The following is a 14,577-nucleotide window of genomic DNA, read 5'->3' as shown; positions in this document are numbered from 1 at the left end:
GCCATGCATGATGCTGGGTATTGGAAAGCATCTGCCAAAAAGAAGTCTGATGTTGCTATTAAACACCATGATACTCTGTGTTATGATCTGCTGATTATGGCAGACATCAACCTAACTCATTGCTGCTGCAGTGGGAGGGGTGAGAAGGCTCTGTTGGCAGTAATACACAGGTGGCCTGAGAGGCAGCAATGCTTCAGGGCAGTTCCTGGTTAGTGCTGGCCTGCTATTTTCCCTCTCTGCTCCTCTGGCTGACCTGCCTGTGATGAGTACATTGACTGGAGAGCAGAGCATGCAGTGGCTGAAATGGCTAACTTCAGGGAAGGGCTGTAGCACAGAGAGGTCAAGGCTGTGCTGCCTGTGAAGTCATGCTGTGCCAGTCTCAGCAGGTGTCTTGGCACTTCCTTTCATTCTCTTTCTTGAGAATGAAAAAATGTCCTGCCTGTACTGACTGCTACATTTGTACAGCAATGCTCACAGGAAATTTCCCTCTTCAGCTGTTAGAAAAGCTTTCCTGTTCCCCAAACCAGCTGTTTCCCCCTTTGGCCATTGTTTGGCTTTTATAGATAATAATTAAACTTCTGTGCTATACACATATAGGTTCTCGAACTATCATGTTTAAGTAAAGGCAAGACTTTTCCGTAAGGGTGATTAATATCCTTTCGTGTTTAATCCAAAGAGCAAGTCCCTGAAGAGTCATGTTCCATGGCAACCTAGTGGAATTATTTGTGTGTTTGGACAAGTTGATCTCTTATCCTTATGGTTGAACTGTTAGTTCTTTTTAGCTGTAAACTAATGTGGCTGAATCACTTGAGTAAGAAGTCGCTGATGTCAAAAGGAACATGATGAAAAATTGAAAGCCATTGCAGAGTACAGCAGGTCTCATTTGCAAGGTGATGGAAAAAGTCAATGTGATACTGCTCAGGAGTTCCAGTAGGTTGTTCTTGAGGAGAGGAAGTTACCAAATGTATCTTGGATCTTTGTGCAGCTTTCCTAGCGTATGTGATTTGAGCAATTAATTTTTCAAGTTTACTTTAGCAAATGATAAGTTCATAGTCATTTTCCTGGATTCAGGTTCCAGTGTTGTAAATAACAACCCTGCAAACTGCTGTTATATAAAGATACCCGAATTTAGCTGATGTACTGCTGAGTAAAACCATAGTAGGACCTTTTGAGTAAGCTGTGTTTAAACACCCACAGACTGTTATTCAGCCAGACAGTTGCAAGAAAACCACTATCAGCTTTTGGATCATGAATTTGAATTTAGTCTGAGTGCATGTGTGGAGAACTGAAAGATGTGATATTCATGGCTTTTTCTCTCTCCCCCAACCCCTTTTTTCCCCTTTAGTACACAAGAGGCACCGTGACAGCCTTCTCTCCTTTTGATGCCAGAGCTGATGCAGAAGCTCTTCGTAAGGCCATGAAGGGAATGGGTAAGAATATGTTTTATTTCACAGATTTGTTCCTTTGCAAACATAATTTCTGAGCTGGTTTTTTGTATTAGTAGATGAGAGTAGGGCGTGTGTCTACATGCCATGGAATGACAACCCCAGGACTGCACTGCTCTGGGTGTGTCCTGGTTTTGGCTGTGCTGCTCTCAAGGATGTTTATTTTAGGTTATCCTGAGGGAAAAAAGATGGTGGTTTGCCCATTCCCCATTAGAAATAGATACTCCACAGGCTTCACAGCACTTTAGCTCGACTGTGGATTTACAGGCAACAGCTGTGGAGAATTATGGCAGCATGGTAGAAACTATGTGCTTGGAAAATCAGCGACAGCCTCCTGGTCTGGAAGTGCGTGAGCACATTGCAGTTGCTGTGAACAGAGAATGGAAGCACACAGCATGAATGTAGGCTAACATGTGGTGTGTAAACTCACACCGTAGCTTTCTGCTCTCAAATTTCCCCGTGAGAACAAATTCTAATTTGCTGCTTGCCTGGAAGCCACCTGCAGAAGGAAGGGGAGAAGGGACATGTGATAACCTCATCTTATTGGCAAATTCAGTAGGACTAGTCAGGTGCTGTGAGGATTTTCTTGCAAACTATCATATGTAAAACGGATAACAGCTCTACACTTCTGTACTCTGGGATGTTTGAGGTTCCTGGACTGAGTTTTGCTGGGAGTTAGCCAATGACTGGTGAGCCCAAAGATTTCTGTGTGGAATACAAACCATGAGTAAATCTTATAGTTGGTGCCTGGAACAGTTCTCTAGTGGAGAACAAACAGCATGTTAGGTTCTCTGGCCGTATTTTTGCAACAGCAGAACACCAAACCTGGTGGCTCAGCTTGGAGTATTGTGACATTTGTGATTTTAAATGCTGCTGCTGTCAGTAGGCTGTTGGTCTCAAAGCCTCTTTCATTGCCTTTTGAGTTTGTGCCGCTGCTGTTTGTGTTTTAGGGTGTGTTTGTAACTGATTTTTCTAACTTCAGGGACTGATGAAGAAACTGTGCTGACAATCCTTACCAGCAGAAACAATGCTCAGCGTCAAGAAATTGCATCTGCCTTTAAAACCTTATTTGGCAGGGTAAGAAGAAGAAAAATACTTCTAGAAATGAGCTGGTTGTGGCTTACAGTGTTGACTTAAAACTGTGAGGCACATTCACAATGTTCCCTGTAAAAAGTTCCTTCAAAGAAAGTCTAGTTTTGTTTCTGTCTCCCCTTTTCCTCCACCCTGCTGTAGCCCTATAGAAATCAGTGTGTTTCAGGTTTGGCAAATGCCCATGTATCCTTTTCGTCAGCCTTAAACTGGTTTCAGTTGAGGTACTAATTAAAACAAGATGTGTCCCTTGTGCTTTTGTGCTGTGTCTCCAGAGTCTTTTAGCTTGCAGACCCACATGCATCCATTTAAAAGGGTTATTCCTTGTTCATTATAGCACTGTCTGTTCTGCCCTAGGATCTTGTAGATGACCTGAAGTCAGAACTTACTGGCAAACTTGAAAAATTGATGGTGTCTTTGATGAGACCAGCGTATATTTTTGATGCTCATGCACTGAAACATGCCATCAAGGTAAGAGGAGGGAATTCATGTGGCATGAAATGCATTGCTAAGGGGAGTGCTGGTAGAAAGAATTTTATAGCTGGACACGTAGGCTGCAGATGAGTTCAGAGCATTTCATTAGTGTGATAGTCTTTATTTGCCTTGATTGTTATTTAAGCTGGAGAGGATATTGCCCCTGATGGATTGCAGTGCAACTTCAAAACTGATTCTTGTGTAGAGTGGTGTCCACCAGAATTATGAGCAGGTATTATCTGCAGTATTGAACGTGCTCTAAAAGCTGCTGTCAGTAATATAGGGCAAAGAGCTGATAGCCCTGTCAGTGTTACCCTGCTGACACATCTCTTTAACTTTAGAGTGCATTTAGTGCCTTTCTGGAAAGAACAGGTGAGCAAACAATTTACAATATGGATGTGTAGAAATTTGAGTGTGTTCTTCCATGGGCTCTTTTTTTCCCCCCTTCACTGTCATATCTGTCTGATATCAGCCTGTGGAATTTCAGGAATTGGCTGTCCCTGGATTATTCACAGAATTGATCAGAGTCAAGGGCATTGAACTTTATTAGTGCAAGGTAGTGCTTTGTTGAGTGACACTTCCATGTAAAACTCCCAAGATCCCTGATGTCCAGCTGGTTAATATGTAGGCTTTAGTCAACTATGCAAGCAAATGAACCAGTGACCCAGTAAATAGTACCTCAGACCACAGAAACTTCAATCTTGGACATTTTCTATGATGTCTTTATATGCGTTGGGGAAGGGGACATAGCACCTGACAACAAAACTGATAAAGGCCTTGTTGATTAACAGGGCAAAAATGTATTCCCAAGTTTCTCTTGTTGACTTAAGAGTCAAAGACTGACAGGGAAATGGCAGGACAGGTGGGTGTAGGGGGGAAGATAGAGATAGTGAAACAAGGGTAGTTTTGTTCTTATCACTTAAAAAATGACATTAAACATAAGATCATACAATTTCAGGGGATGTCTGCACAGGAAAAGATGTCAATACTGGGTGCTGTGCAGCTAAGGGGATAAGCTGTGATAGCAGAGACTTCAGTACAAGATAACCACTCCGTGAAGAGCACTAACTGTGCCAAAGGTTGTCCTATCCATTTTCACTGCTGCCACTTGAATTCAAGCTAGTGTCACTGTGCCTGCCTCACCTGTTGAGTGGCAGGTTCTTCAGACAGTCTGTGTTTTGGCAATGATGACATGTAACCTGGCAGATTTGCGGTTTGGACAGCTTTGTGAGCGTTGCATATCTTTGTATGTAGTTAGTATTTCATGTTTTTATTACAGTGAAGGATGTAAATAACATGCTGAGCCAAAAAAATGCACAGTATAGCATTTCAGTCCTGCAGAACTGACTCCTTTGTAAGTGTAGGGCAATGGCTTATTCATACAGTATAGACTCAGACTTGTGGAAACAAGATACTGGCTTGGCTTTTGTCAGGTTTACCCTTGTAAAAGGAAGAGTGCAGCAGCTTAAACTATCTGGGTTAGCAGTTCTGTGTTAAAATGTGTGTGTTTGCAGTGGGAGAGAAAGTTTGTTTAACAGCACAGTTCACAGAAGGGTAAAGATGGTTGCTGGGTGGCTCTGTGTTTAGCTGTGTATTCATTGAAGAAAGACAGTATGTGAACCAGAGCTGAGAAGGAAACTTAGTCTCTTTGTTCACTTACATGGATGTCACTGACTGTAACAGCAAAGAACTGAGGCATACCTGGTGTGCTGGGACGTGGCAGGGCTCATCTGAGGCCTGCAGCAGTGAGCTTTTATTAATTGCTGGGTTGGTTTTGAAAACAAGCTGGAACTGGAAGAAATTATTTCCTAAACCTCCACAACACACCAGAAATAAGAAATTTTTCTTTGTGTGGTCTAACTGTATAAGCTGATTCTTGTTTTTGATTGTCAGAGGGAATTTCTTGTTTTCCTTTTGTTATTCCATCTACTGACTCATACTTGCACCCCTGCAGGGAGTAGGAACCAACGAGAAAGTGCTGACTGAAATTCTTGCCTCCAGAACACCTGCTGAAGTACAGAATATTAAGCAGGTTTATCTGCAAGGTAATTTTCTGTATCATATCAAGGGTCTCTGTTCAGTCCTCTTAATATGATTTTACCTCATCTTTTAGATAAGGTCTATCTGTGAATTGATGGGTCTGTCCAATAAGAGGGAGTTCTTCCTGCTGTGTTGCAAAACTTCGTATTGAAAGACTTTAGAATTTGTAGTAGCTTTTATTTCAGGGCTAGGACTGCAGGTTATGGTATTTTGTGCTTTATGATTAGCATTCTTTCAAATGTATTTCCTTCTTCCATCTGTTATTTTCATCCCTTTGCCTTTCAGTCAAATTTTAGTAATTGAATACTAGAAAACTGATATATATAAAAAAAAGTGAATTTTTTTTTTTTGCCTTTTGTTCAGCTTTCTGTTCAAATGCATTTGTGCTAAAGCAGGTACAGCATTGTGCTTGTCCACAGGGGTATGCACTTTTACCCTGTGATTGTGGGGTTGGTTTTTTCAAGGTAGTGTTTAACTCAACATACTTTTTACTTCTACTTTTCTGGGCTCATGTTTTTTGTAGAGCTGAGACTGCCATATTTTAGCATAACTTCAGATCTTTAGCTCCTTAAAGAGCTGGATCTGTGCATGTCACCAGGTACTTCAAAATATTTTGAGTCATCTGCTCCTGGTCCTATGTGTGAGATTCTATATTTTCCCCTCTTTTACAGTGGTGTTAGGTTATAAGTGAAACCAGAATATGTCCTGGTTGCTTAAGATGTTTCTGATGAATGATTTTACAGCTGTGATTCAGATTAACTTTTTGCTGTTCCTTGCTTTGTCCTCAAACTAGTGAGGAAGCCTCTAAGGTGGTGAATGGGTATTGCTCTTTTGCAGAGTATGAGTCTGACCTGGAGGATAAGATCACAGGGGAAACATCAGGCTATTTCCAGAGAATGCTGGTGGTCCTGCTGCAGGTCAGTAGTGCCTCCTCGTGTTGCAGGTTTGTGTGTATGAAGTTCAGTTCTACATGCACTTGCCTCTTTGTGCTTACTAAGCTGGATTCTGGGTAGGCCTGGGGGTAGGCAGGGTTGGTCCTGGGGCTGAGTCACTTCCTCTGACTTCCAGGGTCAGCCTTGAGCTCTCTTGTGAGTCATTTCCATGTGACTGAACTGAAAAACCTCTGTGGTGTCTGTGGCACAGCAGGTGCCTCCTCCGTGGGGTTTTGAAGGCAATAGGAGAAGAGAACATTTATTTCATGCAGGCACATACAAGCAGCAGGGAGAAATAAAGTGATTTTGGAGAAGATACATTAGGAGTTGACTTCTAAAAGTAACTTTTACAGGCTCAGATGAGTAGTTTTTTGACTTAATTTTCAGTTCCTCAGTTTAACAACTTGTAAAAATTCTCTTTAGGCCAACAGAGATCATGACATGGGAGTTGATGACGCTCTTGTTGAGCAGGATGCTCAGGTGGGTGAATGACTTGGGATTTGGGGCATTTCTACAAGTTACCTTGCAAAGGTCAATACTTCAGGAGTTTGTGTACAACTCATTAATTGCTGTTTCCTCTCAGTTATTTCAGTTAAATCTGGGCTAGATACTTTTCTCTCATAAATTGCCTATTGAGATGAAAGAAAATACACAGATTGTTCAAGGTGACAAGGAGCAAAAGCAGAATATCAGATCAATGCAACATTCTCCTGTTTGCACAGCAAGATGGAGAGACACACTGACAATGTCTTACTGGCACAGGCCTGTCCTTTTTTATTTAACAACAAACATTTTTCTCCTGCTATTAAAATTAATTCTCTGTGACAATTGCAGGTTGAAAATTAGCAGGGCAATGTTTGAATCATGAACTAGGCTGTTGGATGAAATTGTCTCTTTTGCCTTTAGCTGGGCTGATGTAATTGAGGAACCTCCTAAAGCACAGGCCTTGGTGGGTAGATTCCTTTTGGCCTCTTTGAGTTTAAATGAGCATCTAAATTTAGGAGGCACCATACCTAAATGCTGAAAAGGTCCTGGTTGTCTAAATGGTCTCTGTGGTTTTTATGTGCATTTAGCTTGGGCTGGGACTTTGAGTCAATGGACTTTCCATTCACCATCTGACATAGCTGGAAGAGATTCATTGAGTTTCTAACTACTGCTGCCAGGTACAGATGGTCAGACTTGAGGTACATGACTCTGCAAATGTTAGATTATTTTTGGCTTCCCAATGTTTTTATGAGTCATAGGAGATTCTGGAAAGGATTGATACATGAGAAGGCAAATATTTTGCTCTGTGCTGATTTTTAACTTTTTGGGGTCTACAGTTAGTAAATATTAATTCAAAGCAGTTGGGGAGCTTTTCTGAGAGTTCTTGAAGGTTTAACTTACTGGATACGATTTTGTGAATATCACTTTGAAAAGTTAAGCAGTTGAGGTACATTTTGGGTATTGCCCAGTGGCAAGGCAGGAAAAGAATTTGAGCTCACACAAATGTAATTGACAATTTGTAGTATCTTTAAAGAAATGCATTTCTGGTGTTTCTAAATGCTGTGCTGGGCCATCACAGCATTTAGAGTAATGTGTGGAGAGTTCTGGTACTGATGTGGAGAGCTTAGCATATGTTACTTGCACTAGATACCCTTGCAGTGCCTTGATAGCTTTCCTCCCCCACCCCTTTGTACTCTGTGCCGTTAATGTCAGAAGGAACATGCATCAATCAAAATGTTTTGAATAGGGTTGTATGACAAACATCAATAGGAAATTCATGACATCCTATTCAGGTTTTACAGTAGGGAGGGGGAGCACTGATATGCAGCAGATTGGTTTGTGGGGGTTTTTGCAAGCAAGATTTGGTTCCCTGAATGCAGGAGGAAGCCTGTCTGTCCTCTATTCACTGTGGAGGGAGGAAAAAACCCTAAATACTCTGATATGTAAGAAACATTCTCCTCACACAATGTTTAGCGCATGATTTGCAAAAATTCTTCTGAGTGCTAGGAAAAAGAACAAATTTAATTATCTGAGTTTTTGTTTCTTTCTCATTTTCCCCCTGCTCTTGGTCATTCCAACTTTTCCCAGTGCTTTATTTTCCTGAGTGCTGCTAATGGCCTGGTCTTTGCACCAAAGACAGACTTACCTGAAGAGCAGTGAATGTGCTAAAACAACTAAATTATTAAAATCAGGTTTCGTACAACTAAGAATTTATCAGCCCATAAATCCTGTTTCTCAGAGCTTCTAATTCCCCCTTTTTTGAGAAAACTTCCTCCTGGGGTAAGTTAATATGGTTCTGCCACTGAACAGCCATTATGTAACAGTTTTGCTTGTCTGATTTGAGAAAGGAAAGGTAAAAAAGGGCAGAAAAAGGTAGTATTTGGAATAGATTTTATTTGCTGTATTATCACAGTTTCAGAAAACTTGAGGCTTATGAAAGGGGCTGTGTGCAGTCAGTCTCAGGGCCCTAAGTAGTATTACTCATGTAAGTGCTTTCACAAGTCAATCTCAGACTTTTTCATTTATTTCCAATATGAGTTCAGTACTTGGCAATTTTATTTAATTTTTTTCCCCTCCAGCTATAGCTTGTTAGTAAGTTTAATGCTCCTTAGAGTGAGACAAATAGAGCTTTTCAACAGGGTGTGTGGACATATAACAAATGCTGCTGTTTTGATCCCTTACATTTCCACCAGGTTTTGTTCAGAGCTGGGGAGCTGAAATGGGGAACAGACGAAGAGAAGTTCATCACCATCTTGGGAACACGCAGCGTTTCCCATTTGAGGAGGGGTAGGTAGTGTGGCTCGTGTGCCTAAAATTCAGCCTGGAAGAGCTCAGCCCATTTATGTGTGCCTACTTGATTAGCTGTTAATAAAGAATCAATGCTATTTTTTCCCCTTGCTCCTTACCTGTTCATAAGTCTGTTTTACAAGCTGTCCAGGCCACTGGAAATTAAAGCATGGGGTTGTTCTTTCCCAGGAATGGGAACATGTTGTGTAGTAGCCACAGTAGGGAATTGGTACTTCAAATAGGGCAGAGGGAGGATTGAGTGGATGATAGCACATGAACTGTGGATAATGACACAGATGGCATTGTCCTGAACTGAGGAGGGTACTGGGAGAGATGCTGACTGAGCACACTTTGTTTTGCAGTGTTCGACAAGTACATGACTATCTCTGGCTTTCAAATTGAAGAGACCATTGACCGGGAAACCTCTGGTGACTTGGAGAAGCTGCTCTTGGCAGTTGGTAATTAAGTTTTAATAGATCTAGAACTGGTCTTCTTCACTTACTCCCAGGCCTCTTTAATTTTCAATTGCAGTTGTTCTAGACAGTGACATGACAACATGGTTCCTTTGTCAAGTTAATCACGTGGGATCTCTTTTTGTGTCTAGAGAATAGACCTTGAGTCTTCTTTTAACAGATGGGGGCTGGGGGGAAAGTGAGCAAGGGAGTGGTAAAGAACTGTGTTCTGTTTGGTCTTGTGCACCTCTGGCAGAGGTGAGACAAAACGGCCTTTGTGTTCCTGGCAGCTCATCTAGGACAATGTCTTAGCAGATTTGTAACTGGGAGTAGAATTTGACTATGAAGTCTTTATTATATCTGTTATATCTTATACATCTATTATATATTAATGCACCATTTATTAAAAACAAGTGGTGTGTTCTAGAACCCAAAGAGTTGTAGCAGAGGAACAGATGAGGTGACAGCTGGATACTTACTGTCCACACCAGCGAGAATGACCCAGTAACACACACCTTGTCTTGGTGTGAAAGATTGTCCTGTACTGAATAGCAATCAGTAATTCCATCATTTGCCTTATTTTTCTCAGTGAAATGCATCAGGAGTGTGCCTGCCTATTTGGCTGAGACTCTATATTATTCCATGAAGGTATGTACATATTTCCCATGTGTCACTTTCCATCTCCTCCAGCTACAATTCCTCTCCCCTTTGCTTCTTTCACTGTAAATGCCAACAGGACATTGTATCACTAAGTGTCTGCAAAAGATTCAGGAAGTGCAGATCTGGGAGAGGATGCAAACAATTCATAAGCTTTACTTCAACTTTATTGTAGGTCTGTCAGTCCATCAGTCTTTCGCAGTCTCGTCAGCTGTTTTTGGACTTGGTCTTGTTGCATTGGAAAATGTCTGGCTAGATCCACTGGGCATTTTCAGCTGGATAAAGACTACTGTGTCTTGAGGTAGTGGAAATATTGAAGTAAAGATAACCAAAAGCTGAATTGTAGATTGTGCAAATTAGTGCTCTTTGTTTTGAAGATATTTACAGACTGGAGGCCTAGTTAGCTTTGAAACACTTGTTGATTACTATCCATCCAGTTTTGAGAAGGAAATAAATCCAGCTGCAAAAGATGCTGTAGGGGAATCCCATCAGCAACACATCGTTCTGTTCTCTGGGATGGGAAAAGATAAGCAGGGAAAAATATTTTTAGCTCCCAGTGGCTAATATTAATTAAACTCCAGGTAGGTAGTCTATTGTTTTCAGGCAAGTTATCAGCTTCTCTGAAGAATTCTTCCCTTCCCCTGGCTGGAAAGCCCTGAAGAATGTTTGTCACCAGGCAGTTGTATGGATGAGGTGTCAGCATGAAAATGAGTGACACTACACAAATTGAGTTTAATTTTTCATAGTTGCTTTACTGCTTTTTTAGGTGCCAATGTAAAATAAGGTTTGGGTGAAAAATACAGAGCCCTGTACCAGTATGCTGAGCTCTATGAGGAGGATTGCTTCTTTCTTATTTATTAGTTGTTATTTTTTCAGGAATGCAGTTTTCCTGTAGGCTTTAGATTGTTCCACATTTCTTATATGAGGAGCCTGTGAATGTCTGCTGGCAAGATCCCCAATTATTTTTTTCAATATAAATTAAAGTCATTAAGCACATCAGATAAGAAAGCTCTTGATCAATTATTACTTCGGCAGAAGAATTTGTACTTCTGATTTATCAGCTTGGTGTGACAAAGTTCAACACTGAGCAGAGTTTGCTTTTGTGGTTAGGTGGGGCAGAGCTTGGCTTTCATGGGATTCTAGTCTCAAGTCCTACTGAGAAATCACTGGACTCATGCCATAACTTCTGAGCAGCTTTAGGGCATTTTTAGGTGTAATCCAAGAATATTACACCCAGTCGAAGGATTGAGTGGCCCGGGACGTTAGGCTGAAGATGATCGTGGGGGCTCTGCCAAGTCCTGCCCTGAGGTGCATTAGCAGGTCAGCATGTGAGAATTTGTATTGCTTCAGCTTGTGTGGAGTCTGACTTGTCTGAGCAGAAGGGTCAGGACGTTAGCCTGCACAGGAACTGCAAAATTTAAAGCAATAGGATGAATAAGAGTGGAGCATGTTTGCGTGGTTGGAAAAGCTTCCTGAAGTTTGCCTTCATAACAAACAGCTGGATAGCTCCTGGAATGAGTTGCTCTGTGTCTTGCTGTATGATGTTACATGGTTTGTATTAGTCACAGATTTATGCCCCCAATTCCAGGACTGACTACACTGCTGCAGTCTCAGAGTACACTGAAAGAGTAATTTGCATGTGATGCTGATTGTGCTGATCAGCTCTGCTACTGTGTGATCTTGGAACTGGGTTGTTGTAAATGTCTGTGGGCATTCACAGTTGAAGCTTGTGATATGAAACATGAAATGAGAGGCTTGACCACATGGCACTTCGTAGAAGTTGAGGGATTAGAGCACCCTGCATGGTCAGTCCTCTGTTCTCCATGTTGCAGTGTCCATGTCTTGTGATACTGTCCCAAATATTCTCTGGTTTGGAGTTGAAATGTATTGCAGGAGTGGTTTGAGATGCCACTTGTTGCACTTGATGCTTTCATATTGTACCCTGGTTGTTTGTATTTGCTGTTTTGTTGCAGCATCTGTGCAGAGCAAACTCAGATTTTAACATGATTTAAACTTCCCTTTTCAGGGAGCTGGCACTGATGATGACACCCTGATCAGAGTCATGGTCTCAAGAAGTGAAGTTGATCTGTTGGATATTAGACAAGAATTCAGAAAGAATTTTGCAAAGTCATTGTATCACATGATTCAGGTAAAATTTCTGTTCCATGTCAGGGATTATGGGAGTGATTGAGATCCCATTGTTTTCATGGGAGGGGGTGGATGTGAGTAGAGCTGGATGAGTGCTCTGAGAGTGATGATGGTTGCTCTGGGAGTGATGGTGGTTGGTCTGCAATTTTGGCAAGCACCACATCACATGAAGTGGGGGACACTTCCTATAGAAAGCTAACAGTTTGCTTCCAATGTTCACTAGGAGACATGATGTGTTTCTGAAGTTACAATTACTCACACACCCCTTTTAGCCACTGCTTCATTTCCCTTTTCTTGTCTGGATTCCTTATTGTCAGTGCTTCAGGGAGGCTGCTGGCTCCAGAGAAATCATACTGGGGTTGGGAGTCTCAATTATCACGAGGTTGAAGTTTCATTCTTGGGTTGTGATGTGGAACCTTTCGCACTGTTTCCAAGTGGAAACCAGTTCACTGTGGAATCAGTCTGAATCATAATCTCCTTTGAGTGGATGTGAAGGAGCAGGAAGGGCAAGAGCCAGCAAGAAATCCAGAGCCAGCTGTTGCTGCAGACTTAAAGCCAAAATGTCTTTTTGTCTAGTTGTATTTTTAAGTGCTGCTTTTTAGGATTTTCTGTTACCATTCCTGACATTATGCTCCCCTAATTAGTTTTGGTGGAGCTGCTTTTGACACTGCCAGTCAGGCCCATACAGCTGTCCTGTGGATTCTGTGTCAGAGTTTCCCACTGATTGCAGGGAGCAGGGCTGAGGCCTTGCTAAGTGGTGGCAGTGCACTTTGCTCATTAAAGGCTGCTTAAAAGCACCTTTTGGTGCTGCTTTGGGCTTCTCCTTTGGACCTTCTGCCCTGCAGACAAATGCATTTGAATATGCAATGGGTGGCTCAGTTCTAGTAAAGCTTTTGGAGGTTTTTTGTGTTACTGAAAGTCTGTGCAAGGATAGCTCTAGCCTAAGAGGCAGAGAATTTCCTTGTGCCATTCCTGAGCTGGAGAGTCATCCAAGTGGTTTTCCTGTGGGTGGGACAAATGTGTAATGTGTTGGGGCCCTCCTTGGCTGCTGCTTTACTTGTCATTTCTGTGGCTGTGACTCATGGTGACTGGTCTGTTGTGTTAACAGAAAGATACATCTGGGGACTACAGGAAAGCACTGCTGCTCCTCTGTGGTGGAGACGATGAGTAATGGTGGTGGTGACACGAAGGATTGTTGTACTCCAGCTTTGCAGCCCTGTAGTTAGCATGTCTAGCTCAGTTTTTGTATCTCAGTGCTTTGTGGCTGTTTGAATTTATACTAGTATTGCACTTATTAAAAATGAGCATATTGTTATCCAAGTGAGAGCTGATCCCCTCCCCTTCCCCACATCCCAGCTTCCAGGAATTTCAAGTGCCTTCTGTGATATGTGAGAGTCATGTTCATGGAGGATGGTGCTGAGCACAGAACCAGTTCTGCACTAGTGTTTGGCTGAAACGGGGAAAAAATAATCATGTATTTCACTAATAATTTGAAGATTAATCCTTTTTTGCCTTTATTCTTTACATTTCCATGGAATGTTAAGCTAGCTGTAACATGGCAAAGAAAAGATGACCTTTATGTGCAACATTTGAACGAGTTTGCTGAACATACTACAAGCAATCACTGGAAATCTTAAAGGACCAATAAATTCTTTTCCCCTCTCATCATGGTTGTGTGTGGTTTTTAGTGACTTTTAATCTAATTTAATGATGTTTAGTCTATTTTCCCTTTCATATGATTCCACTGCTTCAAACTGTTGGTATATATTTCCTACTATTCTGCAGCCTTCTTAGTATATCTGATGTTGTACAGCTCTGCATCTTCATTTCTAGCCTAGTATATTGGTGCTGTGGTGATGCTGCTGTTCACTATAGCTGGAAAGCCAAATTGTTTGTACTTGCTGGGCATTGCATTCTCATTCTGTGCTGCTTTGTCTTTTTCTTCTCCTCTAAAGCTGGGGAAGGAAGGAGAAGCTGTTGTGCAATGCCAGAGTAGAGCAGATACACTGCATTATAGAACCAGTGGAAGATTTCTGGGCTGGAAGCAGGTGAGGAAGAGATGGCAAGACAGTGATGTGTACTTCAGGCACCTTGGGTGAAAAGAGGATGGTTGCAGCATCACTCTCTGATCAGGTTAGCAGGGAGCAAAGCGCAGGGTGAGAAAAGCACCGTAGGCTGCCTAAATTCTCTGCTTTAGGTCATCATTTATGACTAGCTCTGAAAACTAAGTTGACACATGTGAAGGAGAATAAAGAGACTTCTGTTTCATGCATTCTGAGGTCTGAGCACCATGGCTCTAAACTTAAATTGTCAGTCAGTCACATGCATCAGCTGTAGAAACTGCACGTTTCATAGGCCTGTTGAAATTGATTCTTCAGGTTATTAAGAGCTTTAACACTTTCATATTGAATAAGTGTTATGTTTTAATGTTTTAACACTGTAATTCAGAATTATTACTGCCATGATGTCTTGCTACTAAGTACTTGCTTTCCAGTGCAAAATATGAAAGCTCTGTTTATAAGTAAATATGTTAACTAAAACCTTATCCACTCTTAAACCTGGTTTTCC

General features: G+C 41.6%; 1 protein-coding gene across 1 annotated transcript; it reads left to right on the top strand.

The window, feature by feature from the left end:
* Positions 1–1,349: 1,349 nt before the first annotated feature.
* Positions 1,350–13,393, top strand: ANXA5 (annexin A5). Its single transcript, XM_009070685.1, has 11 exons — positions 1,350–1,430; positions 2,428–2,522; positions 2,892–3,005; positions 4,963–5,053; positions 5,886–5,965; positions 6,404–6,460; positions 8,659–8,752; positions 9,115–9,210; positions 9,794–9,852; positions 11,888–12,010; positions 13,118–13,393. Exons 1-11 carry the CDS (start codon positions 1,418–1,420, stop codon positions 13,178–13,180), a joined length of 885 nt encoding a protein of 294 aa, XP_009068933.1. The 5' UTR covers positions 1,350–1,417; the 3' UTR covers positions 13,181–13,393.
* Positions 13,394–14,577: the final 1,184 nt, after the last annotated feature.

Source organism: Acanthisitta chloris, unplaced genomic scaffold (assembly GCF_000695815.1).
Source record: "Acanthisitta chloris isolate BGI_N310 unplaced genomic scaffold, ASM69581v1 scaffold4620, whole genome shotgun sequence".
Taxonomy (NCBI): Eukaryota; Metazoa; Chordata; class Aves; order Passeriformes; family Acanthisittidae; genus Acanthisitta; species Acanthisitta chloris.
Note: the sequence above shows the minus strand (reverse complement) of the source record. Positions and strands in the feature narration are given on the sequence as shown.

Bases quoted from the DNA above. Each gene is read 5' to 3' on its own strand.
- ANXA5 (XM_009070685.1), top strand. The intron at 2,523-2,891 runs GTAAGAAGAAGA...GTTCTGCCCTAG, and splicing joins TTAAAACCTTATTTGGCAGG to GATCTTGTAGATGACCTGAA. The intron at 3,006-4,962 runs GTAAGAGGAGGG...GCACCCCTGCAG, and splicing joins CACTGAAACATGCCATCAAG to GGAGTAGGAACCAACGAGAA.